The 27,425-nt window shown below is 42.4% G+C and overlaps 1 protein-coding gene and 1 long non-coding RNA gene across 8 annotated transcripts in view; one reads left to right on the top strand and one right to left on the bottom strand.

Annotated features, from left to right (window-relative positions):
- Window positions 1-25,728, top strand: part of LOC139357429 (uncharacterized) — a 55,821-nt gene extending 30,093 nt beyond the window's left edge. The window contains exons 2-6 of the long non-coding RNA XR_011610509.1: window positions 16,147-16,276; window positions 19,411-19,574; window positions 24,613-24,706; window positions 25,411-25,572; window positions 25,642-25,728. This is a non-coding gene — a long non-coding RNA (uncharacterized lncRNA). The remainder of the gene's footprint in view (window positions 1-16,146; window positions 16,277-19,410; window positions 19,575-24,612; window positions 24,707-25,410; window positions 25,573-25,641) is intronic.
- Window positions 1-27,425, bottom strand: part of LOC105469487 (reticulon 3) — a 73,784-nt gene that overhangs the window by 43,687 nt on the left and 2,672 nt on the right. For 5 of the 7 annotated variants that reach the window (XM_071074429.1, XM_071074427.1, XM_071074426.1 and 2 more), the window contains exon 2: window positions 8,102-8,158. The exons of the other annotated variants lie outside the window; for them this stretch is intronic. In XM_071074429.1, the coding sequence (XP_070930530.1) occupies window positions 8,102-8,158 (57 nt within the window). The remainder of the gene's footprint in view (window positions 1-8,101; window positions 8,159-27,425) is intronic. 7 annotated transcript variants of the gene reach the window in all.

Below are 27,425 nucleotides of genomic sequence, written 5' to 3' on the forward strand. Positions count from 1 at the left end.
GGAGTCTCGCTCTGTCGCCCAGGCTGGAGTGCAGTGGCGCGATCTCGGCTCACTGCAAGCTCCGCCTCCCGGGTTCACGCCATTCTCCTGCCTCAGCCTCCCGAGTAGCTGGGACTACAGGCGCCCACAACCGCGCCCGGCTAATTTTTTGTATTTTTAGTAGAGATGGGGTTTCACCATGGTCTCGATCTCCTGACCTTGTGATCCGCCCGCCTCGGCCTCCCAAAGTGCTGGGATTACAGGCGTGAGCCACCGCGCCCGGCCTCATCACAATTACTAATCGTGTGGCCCTGAGTAAACTGCTTAATCCCATCTCATCAAAATCTCATCAAAATGGGAAAATTAAAGCACCTAACTTTAGAACTGCTGCGAGGATTAAATGAGTTAATATATGTTCACAGCAGTATCTGCCACTTAGTAAATCCCCAATAAACGTCCCTAAACACCACATTCTCAAAAAACTCTCTTGACATAGAGACTCCAGACCACATGCCTTTTTATTAGGGGAGAGAAAAGGCATATTGGCAAATTGTAACCACCTTCATCTGGTATAATACAGAAAATCCTCATGTAGAGCTTTAGACACTTTCCCTTCTACCATTCACATATTAAGGGAAATAATTCAAAGAGCTTTTATTTACTTCAAAATCTTGGGTGATGCAACGTCTGAATATGTTGATATAAACCAAACGCCTATGGCATCCCAAGAATTGTGCTAGGTTCTATGCAGATAAAGATGTTTGAGAGCCCAGCCTGGCATGGCGGCTCATGCCTGTAATCTCAACACTTTGGGAGGCTCAGGTGGGAGGACTGCTTGAGCCCAGAAGCTAGACGAGCCTGGGCAAAATGATGAGACAGACCCCTTCTCTATAAAAAATTTTAGGGCCCGGTGCAGTGGCTCACGACTGTACTCCCAGCACTTTAGGAGGCTGAGGCAGGCAGATCACCCGAGGTTGAGAGCTTGAGAACAGCCTGACCAACATGGAGAAACCCCATCTCTACTAAAAATACAAAATTAGCCAGGAATGGTCGCACATGCCTGTAATTCCAGCTACTCAGGAGGCTGAGGCAGGAGACTCACTTGAACCTGGGTGTGAGCCGAGATCGGGCCATCACACTCCAGCCTGGGCAACAAGAACGAAAACTCCGTCTCAAAAAAAAAAAAAAAAAAAAATATATATATATATATATATATATATATATATATTTTAAAATTAGCTTGGTGTGGTGGCACATGCCTGTGGTTCCAACTACTCAGGAAGGTAAGGTGGGAGGATCGCTTGAGCCTGGGAAGTCGAGACTGCAGTGAGCCCTAATTGACCCACTGCATTCAGCCTGGGCAACAGAGTGAGATCCCGTCTCAAAAAAAAAAAAAAAAAACCAAAAAACCCCAAAAAACAAAACCAAAAACCCCACAAGAGAACTCAACATATAAGAAATTCTAAGCCAACATTGAAAGATAAATAACTTTTCCTTTTTTTGAAACAGTCTCAGTCTCACTCTGTCAACCAGGCTGGAGTGCAGTGGCCTGATCTCAGCTCACTGCAACCTCTACCTCCCCAGTTCAAGTGATTCCCCTGCCCCAGCCTCCCGAGTAGCTGGGACTACAGGCACACACCACCACGCCCAGCTAATTTTTGTATTTTTAGCAGAGATGGGGTTTTGCCATGTCCACCAGGCTTGTCTCAAACTCCTGACCTCAAGTGATCCACCACACCCAGCCAGTAAATTTTCCTGAACAAAATGTTTCGCAAATGATCTTTACCACCAGCAGGGTCAAAGTATATTTTAGTTCAATGTACAACCAGCTGAACAATTTAATAACCAAGCACAGAGACAGCCTTTGGCACAATTTTTCACAATCCCTCTCAAACTTAAGAGCAACTACTAGTTCTTCACGGGGTTTATCTCTGATTTACTGCCTCAGAACTTCCTAAAGAGGACAGAGCTCAGGAATTTGTATTACAAGTTTCCCAGGCAACGAACTTGGTTTCAGAACCAAAGCCTTAATACATCTGGTATGTGTTGAAAGGGCAGAAAGATAAGGGTCATACTTCAGAGCTCTAGTCCCATAAAATCCCACAGGAGGAGCCACTCTCATGGCTTCTCCTCACATAGATGGGCTTGAACTGGGCACAACTTAAGAGTAGCAAGGCATGCAGCAGGAGTGGTCTTCCCGTGCCTAAACACTTCCATATACTAATTCTAAAGTACAGTAATTCTGCATTTTTATTGGAAGAAGGAAAAAACCACATCTGACTAGAAAATCTGGTATGGGAATTGAGGCAGAAATTTCTCTCTTTTATGCCCAGAGTATTTTATCCTTCAGAGCAAGATGGGGAGTTTAAAATAACATGATAAAAACAACAACAACAACAACAAAAAACTACAATGTCTATGACTGGGCACAGTGGTGCCCGCCTGTAGTCCCAGCTACTCAGGAGGCTGAGGTGGGAAGATTGCTTGAGTCCAGGAGTTTGACACCATCCTAGGAAACACAGTGAGACCGTATCTCTTAAAAAACAAACAACCAACCAACAAAAAGTACTTATGAGTAAATACATTTGAATTGAAAATCCTTCATATACTATTTATTCTGCCTCTTTTTCCTCAAAGTGTCTCTTAAAGATTTAGTACTCATCTATTCAAGTACTTACAACTTCATTACTAAAAACAAAATGTGATCTATAATTAAGGAATAAGGAATGTTATATCCTATATCAAAGAGTTCTTCCTAAAAAGAGTAAATAGTTTAAAATTAGGTTATAGTTACCATGTTGTTAATTACCCGCTCACCTAAGAAATTCATTACTTTTTACTAAAAGGATATCTATAACATGGAATCACTATATACATCAGTGAACAATGGGTGCCAGCCTGTAGTAGCCACTAACTTACTTTTTCACATCCATACTATGCATATTCATTTGAGGGAGGTTTGAAATATTCAGGCATAGGTTTTCCTACACTTGAATTTTCTCATGTTCACAAAACAAGACGACAAATTCGTGCAAAACAGTATCAACAACTTTCAGCCACAGCATCAAAATAGGAAGTTAGCCAGCAGACACTCTGCAGCCAAGCTAGATCCTAAACAAAAAGTCTCTTTTACACAAAGAAAAATGTTTTTCTTTTGTTTTGTTTTTGTTCTGTTTTTTTTTTTTTTAAAAAAAGGCTGTAACTGGCAAATTTATTTTTTTCCTCAATGCTTGCCCCCAAGTTCAGGGTTGTAACTTCCTATTCCAGATGCCTACTGCATTAGTCAAATTGAATGCAAGCGTTCATTAATGCAAATGTGCTTCCAATGTGGCATGGTGGATGGATCCTCTCTTTCCAATCTCATTTTCACCTACTTTTCTTCCAATGCTTTCTAAAGAAACAGTATTTTCCAGCTTCCACTCTTATCAAAGGTTTTGAAAAGTAAAACAAAATTTCAGTCTGATTTTGATTTTGTTGGAGGGAGCATATACCCCAGATGATACTAAATTATATCACTAATAGCGATAATATGGTCAAAACAACAGTATCTACCTCTTCTGCTGTCATGATTTTAATACTAACTTCAAAATGCCATCTCTAAAAAGAAGTCTGAACCCTAAAATATAGCTAGTTTATCTGATCATCTTTATTACAGGTAGAGCAGTTATGACCATGGCTTTGGCATCCTCCATCTACCACTTACTTGCTGTGTTACCTTGAGCAAGTGATTTCACCATTTTCAAGTCATTTCAATTGGTAAAAGAGCCAGTCCCTTTCCTTCATAGAACTGCTTATGAAGATTAAATGAGATGATTCATTTAAAGTTTACTGGGCATAGTAAAAGTTCAATAAAAATTAGCCACATACTACATCTATACTTCTGTCAATATCTTCGTATGTTTTTATGAAGTACAGGAAAACATTAAAATGTAATCCACTATTTTGAAACTCTCAGGGATTAGGCTGAAATATAATGTTGCTTCATAGAAAAAGGAAGCCATAAGCAAAAGACCACAAGGACTACTCAGGGGTACTCCATTGACATTCTAATTAGAAATCTATTCATATCAAAAGTTTAACTTCCTAGCTTATGTAGCTGTATTCTCAAAGCACTACAACTTAGTAAATACCACAAAATTTACTTTAAAAAACTTTAACTGCCCTTTACTCAGTCTGAATTAATGACATTTTTTATACATGCATCTACCTGAAACCCAATAATGATAAATACATATTTCAGGATAAAAAAAATCATGTCATTCTTAAATCTTAAAAAGTCCTATTTAGCCCAGGTATGGTGGCTCATGCCTGTAATCCCAGCACTTTGGGAAGCTGAGGTGGGAGGGCCGCTTGTGCTCAGGAGTTTAGCCTAGGCAACCTAGTGAGACCTTGTCTCTATTTTTTTTTTTTTTTTTAAGTCCTATTATTACTACATATTGCTTAACATGATTGGAGTATATAAAAATAGCCACAATTTCCCTAAGGCTAGATAGCTAAGGTATATGAAGCCAAAGAAATTAGTTGGGTTAGTGTCGGTGACGGACTCAAGGTGCATGCTGGTGGCAGTAGTCACTTTCAAAGGCCTGTGTGGAAGTGGACTGTTCCCAGAGCCCTCATCTCCCACCCAGGGTTTTAATATAGTTAACCAACTATATCAACAGCTTCCTCTTCCCTTATTTTCACTAAGGCAGACTGGAAGCTACCAGTCTTGGCTACCCTAGAAAACACCTAATCATCTGCCAAGGTGTTCCCTCAAACAACTGAACAGACTAACCTCTAGACCACCAATGACGTAGGGCCCCACTGGGCTACTTTTCCATCACGTGTTTTGTTTATTTGTTTGTTGCAGGAGAAAATGCTACTAATAGAAGTTAAATGAAACCCATTCGAGGATAGGGCATTCTTTTTGTTTTGTATTGTTTTTGAGATGGAGTTTCGCTCTTTCGTCCAGGCTGGAGTGCAATGGCGCGATCTTGGATCATTGCAAACTTTGTCCCCCAGGTTCAAGTGATTCTCCTGCCTCAGCCTCCGAGTAGCTGGTATTATAGGTGCCTACCACCACACCCGGCTAATTTTTGTATTTTCAGTAGAGACGGGGTTTCGCCACGTTGGCCACGCTGGCCTTGAACTTCTGACGTCAGGTGACCCGCCTGTCTTGGCCTCCTAAAGTGCTAGGATTACAGGTGTGAGCCACCGCGACCAGCCAGATAGGGCATTCTTAATTACCTTTTTACAATAGCGCTATTCTCAATCTACACTGGTCAAAAAAAATTTTTTGTAAGCAAAAAGTAAGAATAAGTATATGTGCTGTCTTACAAATTCTAATACACACTGTGAAACTGAAACCTATTTAAACATTCATTTTTAATTTAAATCCTTTTTATTTACCGCCCTTCTACTTGAGTGCACATGTAATTTCTGTTAACCAGGGATGAAAATAATTTTTAAAGCTATGACAGTTCTCTTTTCAACATGTCATACATTAGGTATGTTAGCCATGGGTTACACTGTTACACCATTTAGAGTACTATCCCTTTTCTTTTTATTTATTTATTTTTTTAGACGGAGTCTCGCTCTGTCACCCAGGCTGGAGTGCAGTGGTGCGATCTCGGCTCACTACAAGCTCCGCCTCCCGGGTTCACGCCATTCTCCTGCCTCAGCCTCCCGAGTAGCTGGGACTACAGGCGCCCGCTACCACGCCCGGCTAATTTTTTTTTTTTTTTTTTTTTTTGTATTTTAGTAGAGACGGGGTTTCACCGTGTTAGCCAGGATGGTCTCGATGTCCTGACCTCGTGATCCGCCCGTCTCAGCCTCCCAAAGTACCAGGATTACAGGTGTGAGCCACTGCGCCCGGCCTAACTATCCCTTTTCTATATGAAAAAAGTGACTTGGCCTGGCGACATGCCCCATGCCTGTAATGCCAGCACTCTGGGAGGCCAAGACAGGCGAATCACTTGAGGTCAGGAGTTTGAGACCAGCCTGGCCAACATGGTGAAACCCCGTTTCTACTAAAAATACAAAAATTAGCTGGGTGTGGTGGTGCATGCCTGTAATCCCAGCTACTCAGGAGGCTGAGGTGAGAGAATCGCTTGAACCTGGTGGGTGGAGGTTGCAGTGAGCTGAGATCACACCATTGCACTCCAGCCTGGGCAAAAGAGTAAGACTCTATCTCAAAAAAAAAAAAAAAAAGATAAAAGAAAAGAAAAAAAAAATAGTGACTTAAGATTAGAATGTATTCCTAAAGATCTGAAATACAAGAGAGGAAATAATTATTTGTTCTATTTATACTACATTTTTCTTCCACAGTAGAATAAATTTAATACCTATTTGCTTAAATTATTCTCCTAAGGAAAAAAAAAACCCTTAAAAATATAAATATGGTCAAGTTCCAAATGTCAAGAACAACATAACTACTTAATATGTTTGAGTTACTTTCTAATATTAACAAAATTTCTATCTTTTAATGTAAACATGTTAATTTCAGAGGTCATTATTTGGCTCACAAGATATCCAAATTCACATATTAAGGCACATTATAAAGGAATTGGGGTTCTAATGTCATCAGTTTAAATTAAAATAAACAAATTGTTGGTCAGATGTGGTGGTGGCTCATGCTTATAATCCCAGCACTTTGGAGGGCTGAGGTGGAAGGACTGGTTGAGCCCAGGAGTTCCAGACCAGCCTGGGCAACATAGCAAAACGTCTCTACAAAATAAAAATTAAAAAATTAGCAGGGCATGGTGGCATGTGCCTGTATACAGTCCCAGCTACTCAGGAAGCTGAGGTGGGGGGATCACTTGAACCCAGGAGATTGAGGCTGCACTGAACTATGAATGTGCCATTGCACTTCAGCCAGGGTGACAGAGTGAGACCCTGTCTTAAAAAAAAAAAAAAAAAAATTCCCTACCATGTTTCCTAAGAAGCAGATTTAACCAGGCAAAAGTTTCACTAATTTTTTTTTAAATCCCATTATGTTTTTATTCTTATAAGGTAAAAGTCTTTTGCAGCTACAGAACTCCACAATCTATCTAGTGATTTTAATTACTTTTTCCTTTTTTAAAATAAAGGTTCTCAATTGACCTGTATTTGGGTCTAGTACAGCAGCACAAATGAAATACTTTATTATTAGTATAAATTGATGAAGCACATAGTACCCTCTCTTTCAGCTTCTTGGCAATGTTACCTCCACAAACTGATTCCCTTCCCTACAGACTGACAGATTAAAAACAAAACAAAACAAAGCCACATCTCAATCTCTAGGACAAGAAGCCCTGGTTGCCAAAAGTCACATAACTGACTTGTTCAATGTTCCTAGGCAATTTGGAACTAGCCTAACTTTTATGACGTATCTCAGATAAATTCACATTAAAATGCCCTAGCTAGGTTGGTATTTTTCTAGTTCAGTGGAAGCATACTTTTATACTGTTTTTCCAAATCTGCTACCTCTCTAAACCAGTTTCATAGCTGCAAATCAATACATTAAATGCATTCTAGGGGTTGGGTGTTTTCTGAGCCACAATTTTGTTGCTGTTGGTGGTGGTGGTGGTGACACAGGGTCTTTGCTCTGTCACTCAGGCGGGAGTGCAGTGGCACGATCATCGCTTACTGCAACCTCCAACTCCTGGGCTCAAGCAATCCTCCCACCTCAGCCTCCCGAGCAGCTGGGACTATAGGCATGCACCACCAATGCCTGCATATTTTTTTGTAGACACAGGGTTTCACCATGTTGTCCAGGCTGGTCTCAAACTCGTGAGTTCAAGTGATCTGCCCGCCTTTGCCTCCTGAAGTGCTGAGATTACAGGTGTGAGCAACTGCACCTCGCCTCTGAGCCACAATTCTATCTGCTCCAAATTCTGGTGGGCAAGTTTTTAATTTTAAAGAAATACTCAAAACTACACCTGAAGTTTATGCTATGTTACAGAGTCCACCCAGCCTCATTTTATTTTATTAACCATTACAGGAAACCCACTGGAAACTGCTAAATAGAAAGAACCAGCTTGTAATTAGTTTTTATTTTAGGAGATTTGGGTGCAATAGAAGACTTGTGCCTCATATCCCCAGTTACAGCCTCTTTCTCAACATTTTTCTTTTACCAATGCACACAAAAAAATCACAGACTTGCCTTGTGAGGTCGAAAATAGAGATACAGGCTGAGAGGAAGAGGAAGAAACAAAGGAATCTGAAAGAAAATATACAGCATGAGAATATGACAACCTCACACAGGAATTTTAACTTTAACTTTCTTTTTGATGGGGAGGAAGAGCCAAGCATCATAATTTCATTGGGTTTAACAAGGAGGAAAACTCAAATCTTTATTTCCAATTATTGTTTTCACTCACCTGATAGCAAAATCTTATTTTACTTTCAAGATGCATTTCTAAAAGTTAATCCATTCAATTTTTTTTTAGTCAAACATTCTCACCTTCAAAAAAAGAAAAGAGGAATCCCTAGCATTTTACATTAAGCACAACCTCAAGAACAGATGATGCTGCTCTTTTACTCTATAGAAAAGGGAAAATAAGTATCTGAGTACTAATTAATATTTGCTTTTAACCATTCCTGAATGCATTTTGAGGAGTTAAATCACTAATAAAAGCATTTAAAAATATCTAATTGGCAAATATGCAAAGTTGACCCTAAATTTTTTTTAAAACTCACAATCAATCCATGGGGAAAACAGGACTACATGAGAAATCTATCTTCTAAAATTATAATCCTCTAGGCTGGGTGCAGTGGCTCACATCTGTAATACCAGCACTTTGGGAAGCTGAGGCAGGTTGATCAACTGAGGTCAGGAGTTCAAAACCAGCCTGGCCAACATGGTGAAACCCCGTCTCTACTAAAAATACAAAAATTAGCCAGGCGTGGCAGCGCACGCCTGTAATCCCAGCTACTCAGGAAGCTGAGGCAGGAGAATCGCTTGAACCTGGGAGGCAGAGGTTGCAATGAGTCGAGATAGCGCCACTGCACTCCAGCCAGGGCAACAGAGTGAGACTCCTTCTCAAAAAAAAAAAAAAAAAAGAAGTAAAATTATACTCCTCTAAATTCAGCAACATGTATCAAAATTTAAAAAGCACATATTCTTCTCCCAGTCCCCCTGCACACTATTCTCTAACTCTACAGTTACACTTCTAAGAATTTATCCTACAGCCATATTTGCATACATGCACAAAGATATGTGTATGAGGATATTCATAAAAGCTCTGGTCATAAATATTAGGAATACTCTAAACGACCATCAACAGAAGACTAAAGTTACACCTATCACTTGCTTTGGCAACACATACACTAAAACTAGAAGGATACACAGACTAGCATGGCCCCTAAAGTTATTTTTTTTTAAGTTACTGTGACATACTTGCTGCCATGAAAAAGAATGAGGTACAGCTATACCTTGAGGTTCTAGAACCACCCCCCGGCTCCCCAAAATCTGAAGATGCTCAAGTCCTATGTATACAATGGCATAGTATTTGCATATAACCTACACACATCGTCCCTTATACTTTATTCTTTAGACACCTAATACAACGTAAATGCTATGTAAATAGTTGTTACACTGTATTGTTTTAAAAATTTGTGTTTATTGTTGTTTTTTAAAAATATATTTTTGGTCCACAATTAGTTGAATCCACAGATGTAGAACCTGAGATAAGGTGGGCTAAGTGTATATGTAGATATAGTCCACATATGAATTAAAAAGCAAAGTGCAGGCCGGGCACGGAGGCTCACGCCTGTAATCCCAGCACTTTGGGAGGCTGAGGCAGGCGGATCACGAGGTCAGGAGATCGAGACCACCCTGGCTAACACGGTGAAACCCCATCTCTACTAAAAATAGAAAAAAATTAGCCGGGCGTGCTGGCGGGTGCCTGTAGTCCCAGGTGTGCGGGACGCTGAGGCAGGAGGATGGTGTGAACCCGGGAGGCAGAGCTTGCAGTGAGCCAAGATCGTGCCACTGCACTCCAGCCTGGGCAACAGAGCAAAACTCCGTCTCAAAAAAAAAAAAAAGTAACAAATTTCAATTAATCCTTTACTTCTCAGGAGGCTGAGGTGGAAGGACCATTTGAGCCTAGGAGAGGGTGGTTACAGTGAGCTGAAATCATGCCACTGCCCTCCAGCCTGGGTGACAAAGTGAGACCCTGTCTCAAAAAAAAAAAAAAAAGGATGGGGGCGGGGAAACAGGCCAGGCGAGGTGGCTCTCTGTAATCCCGGCACTTTGGGAGGCTGAGGCCGGTGGACGGCTTGCGCCCAGGAGATCAAGACCAGCCAGGGCAACAAGGTGACATCCTGTCTCCACAAAAGTTAAAAAAAAAAAAAAAAAAAAAAAAAAAAAAATTAGCTGGGTGTGGTGGCATGCGCCTGTAGTCCCAGCTACTTGGAAGGTTGAGGTGAGAGAATTATTTGAGGCCAGGAAGCTGAGGCTGCAGTGAACTGTGATCACACCACTGCACTCCAGCCTGGGCAACAGAGTGAGACCTTACCTCAAAAAAAAAAAAAAGAAGCATGTTTTCCTATCTCTATGTTTCCGGATGGATCCATGTCTACATGCATTTACTATCAACATTAAATCCCTGCCAATGATGAGTTTAAATCCCAACAAACCTGAAAAACCAAATGCTTCAAGCCCAATGCCAAAAAAGATCCTATGAACATGCCAGCTGTTTGCCTTTTCACCTTCACCTAACACTCCCTCCTAATGGAAAATTTCAACATGCAAATTGTTATGCAGATGCAGAACACAGATAACTGGTAATGGTTGGAACAATATTCCATGAGGTTTCTAACTTACAAAACCACATTGTATTCATACTCTGTATTTGTGTCACAGGGAACTGAACCCCAGAATGATCTTAACCCTCAAATGCCATTAATGAAATCATTTTCATTAAGTAGCTAAGTCCAGGACCTGTGTTAGTATTGGTAATATGGTGCCCACAAGTAGCTGAAAAGCAAATATGCACCAGTAAAACTGTATGAGTTGTGGGAATGCAGCAGAGACAGCCACTGTAGTAAATTAAGAATGTTTCGGAAGAGGTGGTAAGCTTGGTCTTAAAGATTTAAGTTCATGAGGTGAACAAGGAAGGGAAAGGCATTCTGGGGAGAAGGAACAACTGGCCAGATTCCAAATGGCTTTAAATGCCATGTAATCTGGATTATATCCTTTGTGTAATAAGGAATCACTAAAGGTTTTTAGGTAAGGGTGTGACAATATCACGTTTTAGAAAGAACTCCGGCAGCAGGGTACAGCATGGACTGAACTGAAAAGCTACCGCATAATCTTGGCAAGAGATGAGGGCTCGCACTAAGGCAGTGAGGATGGGAATGAGAGGACTGCTGACAAGACAGAACACAGGTCTTGAGACCATCTGCCTGGATGTTGAAGACTGGAGAAGTAAAAGATCACTGAGGGACTAAATGAAATGCCATGGTTGGGAACACAGAAGGAATCTTCTTTTTTTTTTTTTTTGACAAAGAGTCTCAGCTCTGTCGCCTAGGTTGGAGTACAGTGGTATGATTTTGGCTCAGTGCAACCTCTGCCTCCCAGGTTCAAGTGATTCTCATGCCTCAGCCTCCCGAGTAGCTGGGATTACAGGTGCACGCCACCCCACACGGCTAATTTTTGTATTTTTAGTAGAGACGGGTTTCACCAGGTTGGCCAGGCTGGTCTCAAACTCCTGACCTAAAGTGACCTGCCTGCCTCGGCCTCCCAAAGTGTTCGGATCACAGGCGTGAGCCACTGCACCTGGCCAGGAATCCCTTATATTATTAACTTTCAATACAAAAAAATTTTGCCTAAGGCATATGTAAGTGTCAGTTGTTGAACAGGCAGTTCAATAACAGGGACACACTCAGGAGAGAGGTAAATGCTGTAGATAAGTATCTGGGATTAACATTTGGGTGAGAACTGACACCACTGCAGTTAATACCTTTAAAGGGGCCAACGGTAGGAGCTTGGGAGCAGGTGCTGGCAGTCAGTCGGAACAACCTCTCTCAGCCTTGCCTCAGGTACAAGACAGTATCTGGAGTCAATGGTCCCCCAGTGATCTTAGATCATGTTAAGTTTCCCAGGAATGCTGAGATTGCCCACTTGACCTTACCAGATGGCATGAAGAGAAAATTTAAAATATGTATATTTAAAGGGGAACAAGAAAGAAGGACCAGTGAAGAAAACAGAAAGGAGTCAATAAAGGAAAAAATGGTGCCATTTGGAGAATGCTTTAGAGAAAGGTCAAGAATCAAAGCCACTGAATGGCTAAGACTATGAAAAACGATCAGGTACAGTAGCTGATGCCTGTAATCCCAGCACTTTGGGAGGAGGCCGAAGCAGGTGGATGGCTTGACCTCAGGAGTTTGAGACCAGCCTGAGCAACATGGTGAAATCCCATCTCTAAAAAATTACAAAAATTAACCAGGCATGCTGGCTTGCTCCTGCCGTCCCAGCTACTTGGGGGACTGAGCTGAAAGGATCACTTGAGCCCAGGAGGCGGAGACTGCAGTGAGCTGAGACTGAGCCACGGCACCTGGGCAACAGAGTGAGATACTGTCTTAAAGAAAAAAAAAAAAAAGACTATGAAAAGGGTCACAGAAATTAATTTGGCATTGATGAGTAAAATGAGAGTGGTAGAGGGGGAGGGGACAGACAATGAAGACTGAGGAGTGAAGGTAAGTTTAAAAAACACTGAAAACAAAAAGTATGGGAAATATGGCTGATAAAGGTAAGAACTAAAAACTGAGCAGCAGCTAGAGGGAGAGGCAATGTTGAGGGAAAGTTTTTTAGAAATGAAAATGACAAGTGTATTTACAGAGAGACAGAAAGGAGCCAACAGAAGAAAAAAATCTGAAAATACATAAAAAAGAAACAATTTTTTTCTGGAACAAAGCCCACAAAATTGCTAGAAGATACGGGATTGAAAAACCACAAGTGGGCCAGTGCGGCAGCTCTCGCCTGTGATCCCAGCACTGTGGAAGGCTGAGGCAGGCGGATCACCTGAGGTAAGGAGTTCAAGAACAGCCTGGCCAACATGGTGAAACCCCATCTCCACTAAAAATACACAAATTAGCCGGGCATGGTGGCAGGTGCCTATAATCCCAGCTACTCGGGGCCAAGGCAGGAAATCGCTTGAATCTGGGAGGCGGACGTCGCAGTGAGCGGAGATCGCACCATCGCACTCCAGCTTGGGGGATAAGAATGAGACTTTGTCTCAAAAAAATAAAAATAAAAAAAATAATAATAATAATAATTAGCCGGGCATGGTGGCACACATCCCAGCTACTTGACTTGGGAGGCTGAGGCAAGAGAATTGCTTGAATCCAGGAGGTGGAGGTTGCAGCGAGCTGAGATGGAACCACCGCACCCCAGCCTGGGTGACAGAGGGAGGCTCTATCTCAAAAAAAAAAAAAAAAAAAAAAAAGTAGCATAAGTGAACCTGCTGAAAATCTAATTTCAATAAATAACCAGTCATTTGTGCAAATATGTGGCTATAAGATTATTCATCATAATATTATTTTTACTTATTTATTTTTATTATTATTATTTTTTTGAGATGGAGTCTCCCCAGTCGCCCAGGCTGGAGTGCAGTGGCTGGATCTCGGCTCACTGCAACCTCTGCCTCCCGGGTTCACGCCATCCTTGCGCCTCAGCCTCCCGAGTAGCTGGGACTACAGGCGCCCACCACCACGCCCTGCTAATTTTTTGTATTTTTATAGAGATGAGGTTTCACCATGTTAGCCAGGATGATCTCGATCTCCTGACCTTGTGATCCGCCTGCCTCGGCCTCCCAAAGTGCTGGGATTACAGGCGTGAGCCACCGGGCTTGGCTGTATTTTTAAAATTTTCTTAAAAATAGCAACAGGGGGACAGGTGTGGTGGCTCACACCTGCAATCCCAGCGCTTTGGGAGACCGAGGCGGGCAGATCACGAAGTCAAGAGATTGAAACCATCCTGGCTAACACGGTGAAACTCCATCTCTATTAAAAATACAAAAAATTAGCCGGGCGTGGTGGCGGGCTCCTGCAGTCCCAGCTACTCGGGAGGCTGAGGCAGGAGAATGGCGTGAACCTGGAAGGCGGAGCTTGCAGTGAGCCAAAGATCGCACCACTGCACTCCAGCCTGGGTGACAGAGCGAGATTCTGTCTCAAAAAAAAAAAAAAAAAAAAAAGCAACAGGGGCCAGGCACGGTGGCTCAAGCCTGTAATCCTAGCACTTTGGGAAGCTAAGGAGGCTGGACCATCTGAGTTCGAGACCAGCCTGGCCAACATAGTGAAACCCTGTTACTACTAAAAATACAAAATTAGATGGGTGTGGAGGCGGGCACCTGTAATCCCAGCTACTCGGGAGGCTGAGGCAGGAGAACTGCTTGAATCCAGGAGGTGGAGGTTGCAGTAAGCCAAGATTGCACCACTGTACTCTAACCTGTGTGCTACAGCTAGACTCTGTCTCAAAAAAAAAAAAAAAAAAAAAAAAGTGACAGGATCCCACTATGTTGTCCAAACTGGTCTTGAACTCCTGGGCTCAAGCCATCCTCCTACCTTAGCCTCCCAAGTGCTGGGATTACAGGCATGAGCCACCACACCTGGCTTCATCACAATATTCTTTTTTTTTTTTTTTTTTTTGAGACGGAGTCTCGCTCTGTAGCCCAGGCTGGAGTGCAGTGGCCGGATCTCGGCTCACTGCAAGCTCCGCCTCCCGGGTTCACGCCATTCTCCGGCCTCAGCCTCCCGAGTAGCTGGGACTACAGGCGCCCGCCACCTCGCCCGGCTAGTTTTTTGTATTTCTTAGTAGAGACGGGGTTTCACCGTGTTAGCCAGGATGGTCTCGATCTCCTGACCTCGTGATCCGCCCGTCTCGGCCTCCCAAAGTGCTGGGATTACAGGCTTGAGCCACTGCGCCCGGCCCTTTTTTTTTTTTTCTTTTGAGACAGAGTCTTGTTCTGTCGCCCAGGGTGGAGTGCAGTGGCGTGATCTTGGCTCACTGCAACCTCCACCTCCCAGGTTCAAGTGATTCTCCTGCCTCAGCCTCCTGAGTAGCTGGGATTACAGGTGTGCGCCACCACACCCAGCTAATTTTTGTATCTTTAGTAGAGATGGGGTTTCCCTATGTTGCTCCTGACCTCGAGATCTGTCCACCTAAGCCTCCCAAAGTGCTAGGATTACAGGCGTGAGCCACTGAGCCCAGACTCATCACAATATTCTTTAAAATAGTTGTTTGTTTGTTTTTTTAAAGGAAACTTAACAAAGGTCTAATAAGTAGACTGATTAAGTTTGGTATATCCAAACAATGGGATAATAGTCATTAACAATTGGGTTGTAGATGATGATTTATTGACACTAAGAGATGTTCACTGTATTCTAATAAAAAAGAATATTACAAAGGTAATTTTATTATTTATTATTTTTTAGAGAAGGAAGGTCTCACTCTGTCCTTCTTTCTTGATCCCCTTTAATTTTTCCCTAATGCCCCTTTTCTCTTCCCAAGATCCTATCCAGGATACAGGATACCATATCACATTTTGTCATCATGTTTCCTTAGCCTCTTCTGGACTGTCAGCTTCACAGACTTCTCTTGACAGTTTTAATAAGTACTCTGGTCAAGATATTTTACAGAATGTCCCTCAATTTGAGTTTGTCAGATGTTTTTCTCATGGTTAGACTGAAGTGATGGCTTCTGGGGAAGATTACCAAGGACCATGCTCATCACATCATATCAAGAGTACAGACTCTCAACATGACTTATCAACTGATGATGTTAACCTGATCCCTGGCTGAGGTAGTGCTTGCCAGGATTCTCCACCTGGGTGGAGGAAGCAGTACTTCTCCCCACCCTTCCACACTGTACTCTGTGGAAACAAGTCTTAAGCTCACCATCTACCCTGAAGAGGTGAAGGGGTTAAGCTCCACCTCCTCGAGGGGGGAGAATCTACATAAACTGGCAGGTTGATTTTTATTTATTCATTTATAGCTAACATAACTACTATAAAAACAGACCAACTAGTTAAAGCTCAGGAATTTCAGGGGGAAAAAAAGAAAAAAAAAAGAAATCAATTATTAAAGTCTTAGTTCTCAGAATATCTAATGAAATAAATTCAATTTATTTATTGTTGGAAAATAATTACAACCTGATTGGAAGCACCTAAGGGTTAAAGACCTCTTACATATCTTTGTATCTTTCAGGATGACCAGCATATAGCAGAAGTCATGGAATATCGAGGCTTGAACATTACAGGAGCTTCATAAATGTTTGCTGAAAACCAATATAAGAGATTTTTAGATGTAGCTTGTTATTTCAAAACTAGACTGAGTAGTAAGTAGTAACTGGACATTCGTCTTATTAATGTAGTAGTTACTAAGGCAGCAGTTCCCTCTCATATAAGTCAAAACAGTGCTAATTTCCAAGATGCCCACTCTTCTGTTATATCACTAAAAAGAGTTGGAAAGCTTTCTTTGTACTATTTATTAGAGTCAACGTATATGCAATCCAACACGAAGAACAAAGCAGAACTCCTGTTGCAAAAGAAAATTAGAAAGCCTGACAGAAACAAAATGGACTATGTAGATATGAAATTGGTTACAGGTTGGGTGCGGTGGCTCACTCCTGTGATCCCAGCACGTTGGGAGGCTGAGGTAGGGGGATCACTTGAGCTTATGAGGTCAAGATCAGCCTGGGCAACGTGGTGAAACCTCGTCTCTACAAAAATACAAAAAATAGCCATGCCTATAGTCCCAGCTACTCGGGAGGCTGAGGTGGGAGGACAGCTTGAGCCCAGGACATGGACGTTGTAGTGAGTCGAGATCATGCCACTGCACTCCAGCCTGGGTGATAGAGCCAGGCCTTGTCTTAAAAATAAATTAATAGGCTGGGCACGGTGGCTCACGTCTATAATCCCAGCACTTTAGGAGGCCAAGGCAGGAGGATCACCTGAGGTTGGGAGTTCAAGACCAGCCTGACCAACATGGAGAAACCCCGTCTCTACTAAAAATACAAAATTAGCCAGACGTGGTGGCACATGCCTGTAATCCCAGCTACCTGGGAGGCTGAGGCAGGAGAATCACTTGAATCCAGGAGGCAGAGGTTGTGGTGAGCTGCGATCATGCCACTGCACTCCAGTCTGGGCAACAAGAGCAAAACTTCTCAAAAAAAAAACCCAAAAACCATAATTAATAAACTGGTTACAAATATCTTAATACCCTAGCTGCCTTTTTTTTTGTTTTGAGACAGGGTCTTCTGTCTTTTGCTGACCAGGATGGAGTGCAGTGGTAATGCAATCACTGCAGCCTCAACCTTGAGGGCCAAAGTGATACTCCCACCTCAGCCTCCTAAGGAGCTGGGACTACAGGCACATACCACCACACCCAGATTATTTTTAATCTTTGTAGAGATGGGATTTCACTATGTTGTGCAGGCTGGTTTCAAACTCCTGGGCTCAAGCAATCCTCCCATCTTGGCCTCCAAAGGGCTAAGATTACAGGCATGAGCCACTGTGCCCAGAGTCTCTTTCTAATATGCCAGAATGTGGCATTCAAGTGGTTATGAAAAGATGTTTTTCTGGATTAAAGTCATTGGTAGAAAATACCTACAGTCCAGAAGAAACAAGAGAGGCTAACCTTAAATATATTTCTATTACAGATAGTTTTATGGGCTTACAAGAAAACTCTCTCCTCAGCACTTAAATGGATACATCCATTTCCATAGAGATCTTATAGAAATTACGAATTATAAGCATGTAACAATGTTTACAATTTGACTTTCAAAAACCAAATGTTCTTAATCTGAAGTTTATGAATGAATTTGACAGCAGTTCATGAATCCTGTGAAAACTATGCAATAATTTTTTTTTTTTTTTGAGATGGAGTTTTGCTCTTGTTGCCCAGGCTGGAGTGCAATGGCGCGATCTTGGCTCGCCGCAACCTCCACCTCCCAGGTTCAAGCGATTCTCCTGCCTCAGCCTTCCCGAGCAGCTGGGATGAGAGGCATGTGCCACCACACCCCACTAATTTTGTATTTTTAGTACAGACAGGGTTTCTCCATGTTGGTCAGGTTGGTTTTGAACTCCTGACCTCAGGTGATCCACCCGCCTCGGCCTCCCAAAGTGCTGGGATTACAGGCCTGAGCCACTGCATCTGGCCACAATACTTTGTTAATATGCATGTTTTTCTGAGAAGAGTTTCTCTACTCATTCTTCCCATAAATATTTATTGAACACCTCTTATGAGCCAAGGGCTTGTTTTAGTTGCTGGACAAAACCCATAAGGAAGCTGGGCATGGTGGCTTATGCCTGTAATCCCAGCACTTCAAGAGGCCAAGGAAGGAGGATCTCCTGAGCTCAGGAGTTCAATCAAGACCAGCATGGGCAATATGGTGAGACCCCATCTCTTTTTTTTTTTCTTTTTCATTGAACTGTTTTAATGGGTCTCAAAATTCTGTGACAAATTTTTGGTCAAGTTGTTCCCATTAAAAGGTACTGATTTTAAAAACTAAAAACTGCCACATGCAAAAAAGAAAACCAAAGTGGTCTACAAAACATTCCTCCCTTCTGAAGGTTTTTTTTTTTTTTTTTTGAGACGGAGTCTCGCTCTGTCACCCAGGCTGGAGTGCAGTGGCACGATCTTGGTTCACTGCAACCTCCACCTCCTGGGTTCAAGTGATTCTCCTGCCTCAGTCTCCCAAGTAGCTGGAACTACAGGCGCGTGCTACCACGCCTGGCTAATTTTTTTTGTATTTTTAATAGAGATGGAGTTTCACCATGTTAGCCAGGATGGTCTCCATCTCCTGACCTCGTGATCCGCCTGCCTCAGCCTCCCAAAATGCTGGGATTACAGGTATGAGCCACCGTGCCCGGCCAGGGGGTTAGGTTTTAACATATGGTTTGGCCGGGTTGCAGGGGTGGGGACATAAACATTGAGTCTACTGCAATGGGAGAAGAGCATTCTAGGCAGAGTGAACAGCAAATAAAACCGTGAGATAGAGGGTTATTTCTGGTGTAAAGAACAAGGAAGGCCAGGCACAGTAGCTCATGCCTGTAATCCCAGCACTTTTGGAGGCCGAGGTGGGTGGATGACTTGAGGTCAGGAGTTCAAAACCAGTCTGATCAACATGGTAAAATCTCTTCTCTACTAAAAATACAAAAATCAGCTGGCATGGAGGTGCGCACCTGTAATCCCAGCTACTTGGGAGGCTGAGGTGAGAGGACTGCTTGAACCTGGGAGGCAGAGGTTGCAGTGAGCCAAGATCGCACCACTGCACTCCAGCCTGGGCGACAGAGTGAGTCAAGGAGGCCAGTATGGTTGAAGCCAGGTGAGAAATGGGGAGGTTGGGGCCAGATAGTACAGGGTATTTATTAATAAGTCTTCTGAGGATATTGGCATTTACTGAGTGTAACAGGAAGCCACTGTAGCACTTTGCCCATGAGTGACATGATCCAACTTGCATTTTCACAGGCTTACACCAGCTGCTGTGTGGAAAATGGACTGAAGAGAGGCAAGGAAGAAAGCAGGGAGACCAGATAGGAGGCATCTACAATAATCCAGGAGAGCTAGCCTGGACCAAGATGGTAGCAATGGAGGTTGACAGAATTGGTCAGACTTTGGATATATTTTTGAAGGTAGAATCAAGAGCATTTGTTGATGGCTTGCATGAGGGATAGAAAGGAATCAAGGATAACTCCAAGGTTTTTGATTTTAACAAAAGGAGGAAAGAACAGAATGGCCATTTATTGAGATTGAGAAGACTATGAGAACAAACTTAAAAGGAAAGATCAGGACAGGCACTGTGGCTCATGCTGGTAATCCCAGCACTTTGAGAGGCCAAGGCAGGAGGATCACTTGAGCCCAGGAGTTCAATACCAGCCTAGGCAATATAGTGAGATCCTGTCTCTACAAAAATAAAAATAATTAGGTTGGACATGGTGGCTCACACCTGTAATCCCAGCACTTCAGGAGGCCAAGGAGGGTGGATCTCCTGAGATCAGGAGTTCGAGATCAGCCTGACCAATATGGTGAAACCCTGTCTCTACTAAAAATACAAAAATTAGGTGGGCATGGTGGCACATGCCTATAATCCCAGCTACTTGGGAGGCTGAGGCAGGAGAATTGCTTGAACCCAGGAGATGGATGTTGCAGTGAGCAGAGATTGCGCCACCGCACTCCAGCCTGGGTGACAGAGTGAGACTCCATCTCAAAAAAAAAAAAAAAAAAAAAAAGAATTAGCAATATTAAATCTCAAGAATAAGGAAATCCACAGAGTCAGAAAGTAGATTAATCGTTGCCAGAGAATTGCGGGGAGGGAAGAACGGTGAATGACTACTAACAGATATGGGGTTTCTCTTTGGGGTAATAAAAATGTTCTGGAATTAGATAGTGGACATAGCTGTACCACTCTGTGCATACACTCAAGAACACCTTAAAATGGTGAATTTTATGGAGCCAGAGGATGAACAGTCAGTGAGAGTATGTGGTGTCATAGAAGACAAATTTAAAAAGCATTTCAAGGAGAGAGTAATCAATTATGTCAAAAGCTGTTGTGAAAGCACGTTAAGAGGATGGAGAAGAGACCACTGAATTTAACAATGTGTAAAATATCTGGTGAACTTGACTAGAAAAGTTTCTGTAGAGCAGTGAAATAAAAAGGCACCTGGCTTAAGAACCATGGAGCCAGAAATTAAGGCTTTTAAGTTAAACTGATCACTGAATTCAAAAGGGTGACTGAGCCACTTTTACCACATGTCACTTCAAATTTTAAAGCATAGGCATTAAACTCTCTGTGCCTGAGTCCCCATCTGTAAGAAGGGGGTTATATTGTTACCTGTCTACCTCACAGATAAACATAATACAAGTCTTTCCTCTACTGAACATGGCCTGTAGAGGAATGATCTATATTTTATTTACCTTTCTATCTTCCATAGCACCTGGCAAAGAGCTTTCAGTTGTTGAATTAAGGTAACATATAGGCACAACTTAAATCATAAAGCAGTACACAAATGTAAGCTATCATGAAAATCAAGTATTTCGATCTCATACATAAAATAAAGACAATGCCCTCTATTGAAATATGTTCAAATAACAGGACAAAATTTTTGTAACAAAAGGTTTTCCAGAATGTCCTTCCATATAGCTTGAAGGGCAACCTACTGATGAGGAACACGTCAAAAAGCTCACTGTCTGTCCCCTCTGGTTAAGTTATGATGATATGGTTACAGGAGATAATAAATCAGTTGATTAGAGAAAACAGGTAAGAATAGTTCTTTGAGGCCGGGCGTGGTGGCTCAAGCCTGTAACCCCAGCACTGTGGGAGGCCGAGGGGGGCAGCTCACCTGAGGTCAGGAGTTCAGGACCAGCCTGACCAAAATGGCGAAACCCCATCTCTACTAAAAATACAAAAATTAGCTGGGCATGGTGGCACAAGCCTGCAATCCCAGCTACTCAGGAGGCTGAGGCAGGAGAATGGCTTGAACCAAGGAGGCGGAGCTGAGATCCCACCACTGCACTCCAGCCTGAGCGAGAGGAGCACTCTGTCTCAAAAAAAAAAAAAAAAAAAAAAAGTTCTTCGAAATTAAAAAAAACAAAAATTCACAAGAGTGGGCCACTTCCTGATAAGCTCACTGTCTCCTCTGGTTAGGTTACGATGATATGGTTATAGGCGATAATAAATCAGTTGATTGGAGAAAACAGGTAAGAATAGTTCTTTGAAATTTAAAAAATAAATCACAAAATAACAAGAGCAGGCCACTTGCTGATAATCTCCTCCCATAGGTAAAATGAAAATGCAAACCCTGTTACAGTATTTAAAGAGATTCTCTCTGAGGTTGCAATATCACAGAGGAACATGTCTTACAAAACTCGTAGATGCACAGAAGACCTCAATGATGCAATCACAAGCAATACTGATTACAGCTAAACTTATTTAACACACACACTTCTTTCAAAACATCTACACCATACCCTATGATCCAAAATAACTCTAAAACTAGTAGCTGTCATAAATGAATGGAACAGAAGGTTAACTCAGTTTTCTGGGCAACTTCTGAATAAGTTAATTATACGAACAAAATATTGACTTGCTAATTTTTATCTAAAAAGTTTTACTATGAGTGCTTACTTCAGCAGCACATATACCAAAATTAGAACTATACAGAGAGGATTAGCTAAATTAAGAGAAAAAGTTATATTACAAAATTGATGAATTTTTCACAAGTCTGTACACTTAAGAGGCTAAATTCATCATCAACAATAAAGTTAACGCAAACTATAAGCTAAGTGCATACAACAAATATGCACATTTATATTAGAAAACCTACTTCTTTAATGGAGCTGTTGTAATTCTGTTCAGAATTACAAAAATGGTAAATTCTAGGATTACGGGTAAAGAGAATTGTCTTTCTGCAAAACATACTCTTGGCACAAACAAAATTGGAAAGCTCAACTTTCCCTTTTCCCTTCAACAACACGTCACCAATTCCATTATTACCAAACTTCATTTTACAAAGCTTGAAACACGCACAGGACTAGACAGGTAACTCCTATATCAGGATAGATATATGATTTCCTCACAGGATAATTTGATAAAAGCAGTAATACTGGTTTTATTTTATTTTCAGACCATCTTTAAAACACCAAGAATAAAAACACTGAGGTTCTTACCAGTCACTTAATAAACAACCCCTTAGAAATGACAATTTAGGGTAAAGGTGCACCTACTAAATGTATGTAGACTGGTTGTTTAATTTGATCAGAGTGGTTCCATTACTTGTGAATCCGACAATAAACAAAAACAGCATTAAAAAAAACTTCTTACTCTTGGAGAATAAAAACAATCCAAGTCAGCAGGCATTTGCAGGCCATATTGACATGACCACTCTTGCTGTCTCCTGTATGCTTGCTTCCACACTGAAAGGGGTTTCCTAATGTATCATAACATTTATTACAGTCAGAATCTGCAGAAGTATTTAAGCATATTGATTCATGCCAAGCCTTCTGGGAAACATCTTGGCTCCTCCCTCTACCTCTTTAAGAGACCACCTTAGTGGAAGGGGATGGCAGCTTTATGACATTAATGTGAAGGGCCACAAACTGAAACAACTGACTCACGTGTGGGAAGGGAAAAAAGGCGTAACAATAGTCTTTGATTGTGAGGAAGACAGCTTTCTCATTTGTACTTGAACTGCTATGTTGTATCTATTAATATGTGCAAGTAGTTTGTAACCTACAAATGGATTTATCAAATATTATATATCGTTATTTAATAAAGGTCAGGATTTAAAGGTACAATGCAAATGTGTCTACGTCACATTGTTGATCTATATTTCATTTCTTCACATTAATGGTACAATTATTTACTACGGGCAAGACACTGTGTTAAGCCCTATAAATGTGTTTACTCTTTTTTTTTTAAGACAGTCTCACCCTGTCGCTCAGGCTGGAGTGCAATGGCGCTATCTTGGCTCACTGCAACCTACGCCTCCCAGGTTCAAGCGATTCTCCTGCCTCAGCCTCCTGAGTAGCTGGGATTACAGGTGCGCACTACCACGCCCGGCTAATTTTTTGTATCTTTAATAGATGTGCCGTTTCACCATGTTGGCCAGGGCGGTCTTGAACTCCTGACTTCAGGTGATCCGCCCGCCTTGGCCTTCCAAAGTGCTGGGATTACAGGCGTGGGCTACCGCGTCCAGCCAAATAGTGTTTAATTTTCATACCAACTCCAAGGTAGACACTATTATCCCAATTTTCAAGTTAAGGAAACTGAGGCTCAATACTTGCACAAGAACACATAATTATTAAGAGACAGGGCCAGAATTGAAATCCAGGCATTCCTGGAGCTCAAGTCTGTGTTTTAACACATTACACTGCCACTGATAATCTGACACGAATATAACACTCAGATGATGTCAGTGTTGGACACGGGGCCACATTCCTTTTTATTTAAGGGTTAACTCAAAACACAAATTACATACTCACATTTGATTAATATGTTAGAACAAAGTGTGGAAATGAAGCCATAAAAACTACACAGAACAACTAAGTTTCATGAGTGAGGAAATAAATTTTTTTTTTTTTTTGAGACGGAGTCTCTCTCTGTCGCCCAGGCTGGAGTGCAGTGGCGCGATCTCGGCTCACTGCAAGCTCCGCCTCCCGGGTTCCCGCCATTCTCCTGCCCCAGCCTCCCGAGTAGCTGGGACTACAGGCACCTGCCACCACACCTGGCTAATTTTTTGTATTTTTAGTAGAGACAGGGTTTCACTGTGTTAGCCAGAATGGTCTCTATCTCCTGACCTCATGATCCGCCCGCCTCAGCCTCCCAAAGTGCTGGGATTACAGGCGTGAGCCACTGCGCCCAGCCGAGGAAATAAATATTCAAAGAAAAAACCTTTTTCAAAAAATTGCCCAAGCTGTTTTTGCTTTGAACTAATTTCTATTAAGAAACATATAAAATGTAGTTTTATTTTGGCATCATGATTTTCTGTTTTTCTTTTTTTAAGACAAGGTCTGGCTCTGTCACCCAGGCTGGAGTGCAATGGCACAATCTCAGCTCCCTGCAACCTCTGCCCCCAGCTCAAGCCATCCTCTCACCTCAGTCTCCTAAATGGCTGGGACCACAGGTGCGTATCACCATGCCCAGCTAATTCTTGCTTTTTTGTTTTTTTGTAGAGATGGGGTTTCACCATTATTGTCCAGGCTGGTCTCAAGCTCGTGAGCTCAAGCAATCCACCCGCCTCAGCCTCCCAAAGTGCTGGGATTACAGGTATGATCTACCACACTCAGTCAATTTTCATAACAACAATAAAAAGCAGTCTCTAGCAAGTTATAGATTTTTTTTTTTGAGACAGAATCTCGCTCTGTCCCCCAGGCTGGAGTGCAGTGGTGCGATCCCAGCTCACTGCAAGCTCTGCCTCCCAGGTTCACGCCATTCTCCTGCCTCAGCCTCCCGAGTAGCTGGGACTACAGGCACCTGCCACCACACCTGGCTAATTTTTTGTATTTTTAGTAGAGACAGGGTTTCACTGTGTTAGCCAGGATGGTCTCTATCTCCTGACCTCATGATCCGCCCGCCTCAGCCTCCCAAAGTGCTGGGATTATAGGCGTGAGCCACCACGCCGGGCCAAGTTATAGAATTTCAATCATGTCATCAGTAAACTATTAAAGTACTTTTAAAGTTCAGATGATAGACATGTCTCTATACTTGAGGTCTAATAAAGGCAACTCTTGCTTTGAAATGAACACGAAATATTTCAGTCTCTTTTACCTCAACCTCAAATTTCTGCCTCTGAAATCTTCAGTTTCCTTCAAAGGCAGAAATCTGGGAAGCCGTCCTGACCCCGATCCCCATCTCTAAGCATACTACATTGCTGGCTGCACTAGAACTGAAGGCACTAAAGTACAGAGTGCCATCACCCATTCTCTACCTGTATGTAGTAACTAATACTTCTAAAATTCATTACTGGACAGGTTGGTCAAGACAAAATTGTTTTCTGCAGGACACCAAGCAATCACTTACTTTTCTTTAACTAAAACCAAGATGAGTCTCCAAAACCAAGGGGAGCTTGGTGAAAGAACATGAAGCTGGACGATGACAGCAATATGTGCAGATTTTTTTTTTTAACAATTAAGGTAATTTTTTAGCATCTACATTTTAAATAAGTTAAATTTTTGAATAACAAACTTCATCTTATTTTCAAGGTACAAAAGCCTGAGACACTTCCTCTGTGACATGGAGAAAACATCCTGCAAGGAGGAAAAGCTTCGGCAATAAAAATGATTACTACACATTGCGGTATCTTTTTTTTTTTTTTTGAGATGGAGTCTTGCTCTGTCGCCTAGGCTGGAGTGCAGTGGTGTGATCTCAGCTCTCTGCAACCTCTGCCTCCCGGGTTCAAGCGATTTTCCTGCCTCAGCCTCCCGAGTAGCTGAGACTACAGGTGCACATCACTGTGCCTGGCTAATTTTTGTATTTTTCAGTAGAGACAGGGTTTCGCCATGTTTGTCAGGCTGATCTCTAACTCCTGACCTCAGGTGATTCACCCACCTTAGCCTCCCAAAGTGCTGGGATTACAGGCGTGAGCCACCGCGCCCGGCCCCACATTGCAAGGTAAACTTTTATGTTCAGGTAATGACCCGACAAATGAGGATCTTGCATTGGGCCCAACAAAACTGTATTAGTGCTTTTTAGACAATATGAATGCACATTTGCAGTGGATAAGCATTTAAGATAAGAGTCTCTCGGCCAGGCTCAGTGGCTCATGCCTGTAATCCCAACACCTTGGGAGGCCGAGGTGGACGGATCACTTGAGGTCAGGAGTTCAAGACCAGCCTGGCCAACATGGCAAAACTCCGTATCTACTAAAAGTACAAAAATTATCTGGGCGTGGCGGTGCACGTCTGTAATCCCACCTACTCAGGAGGCTAAGGTGGGAGAATGGCTTGAGCCCAGGAGACAGAGGTTGTAGTGAGCCAAGATCACACCACTGTACTCCAGCCTGAGCTACAGAGCAAGACTCCGAAAAGAGTCTCTCTTTAGTTTATTTCTCAAGTGTGCCTTTCTAGAGAGTAAATTTGATAATTTATTCAACAAATACTAAGTACTACTATATATCACTGCTTTAAGTGCTAATAGTGATAAATGTCTACAGCACATCTAAGAAATACAAATTCTGTAATAAAATTTTACTAAGAAATGATGGGTAAAGCTGGTCACGGTGGCTCACACCTGTAATCCCAGCACTTTGGGAGGCCGAGGAGGGCAGATCACATGAGGCCAGGAGTTTGAGACCAGCCTGGCCAACATGGCAAAACCCCATCTCTACCAAAAATATAAAAATTAACCAGGTGTGGGCCAGGTGTGGCGGCTCATGCCTGTAATCCCAGCACTTTGGGAGGCCGAGGCGGGCGGATCACAAGGTCAGGAGATCGAGACCATCCTGGCTAACACTGTGAAACCCCCTCTCTACTAAAAATACAAAAAATCAGCCGGGTGTGATGGTGAGCGCCTGTAGTACCAGCTACCGGGAGGCTGAGGCAGGAGAATGGCATGAACCTGGGAGGTAGAGGTTCCAGTGAGCTGAGATCGCGCCACTGCACTCCAGCCTGGGAGACAGAGGGAGACTCCGTCTCAAACAAACAAACAAAAAAGATTAACCAGGTGTGGTGGTGCACGCCTGTAATCCCAGCTACTCGGGTGGCTGAAGCATGAGAATCATTTGAACCCCGAGAATCATTTGAACCCCAAGAATCATTTGAACCCTGGAGGCGGTGGCTGCAGTGAGCCAAGATGGCTCCACTGTGCTCCAGTGTGTGACAGAGCAAGACCTTGTCTCAAAAACAAAAAAAAAAAAAAAAGAAAGAAAAGAGAAAGAAATAACGAGTGAAAATTGCAGCATTTAATATTATTAGGAAAATGTAATGCAAACTCATATACTTGGAACAGCACTTCAGAATATAAATTATATTACTTTTGGCAAAACACA

Source organism: Macaca nemestrina, chromosome 12 (assembly GCF_043159975.1).
Source record: "Macaca nemestrina isolate mMacNem1 chromosome 12, mMacNem.hap1, whole genome shotgun sequence".
Classification (NCBI taxonomy): domain Eukaryota; kingdom Metazoa; phylum Chordata; class Mammalia; order Primates; family Cercopithecidae; genus Macaca; species Macaca nemestrina.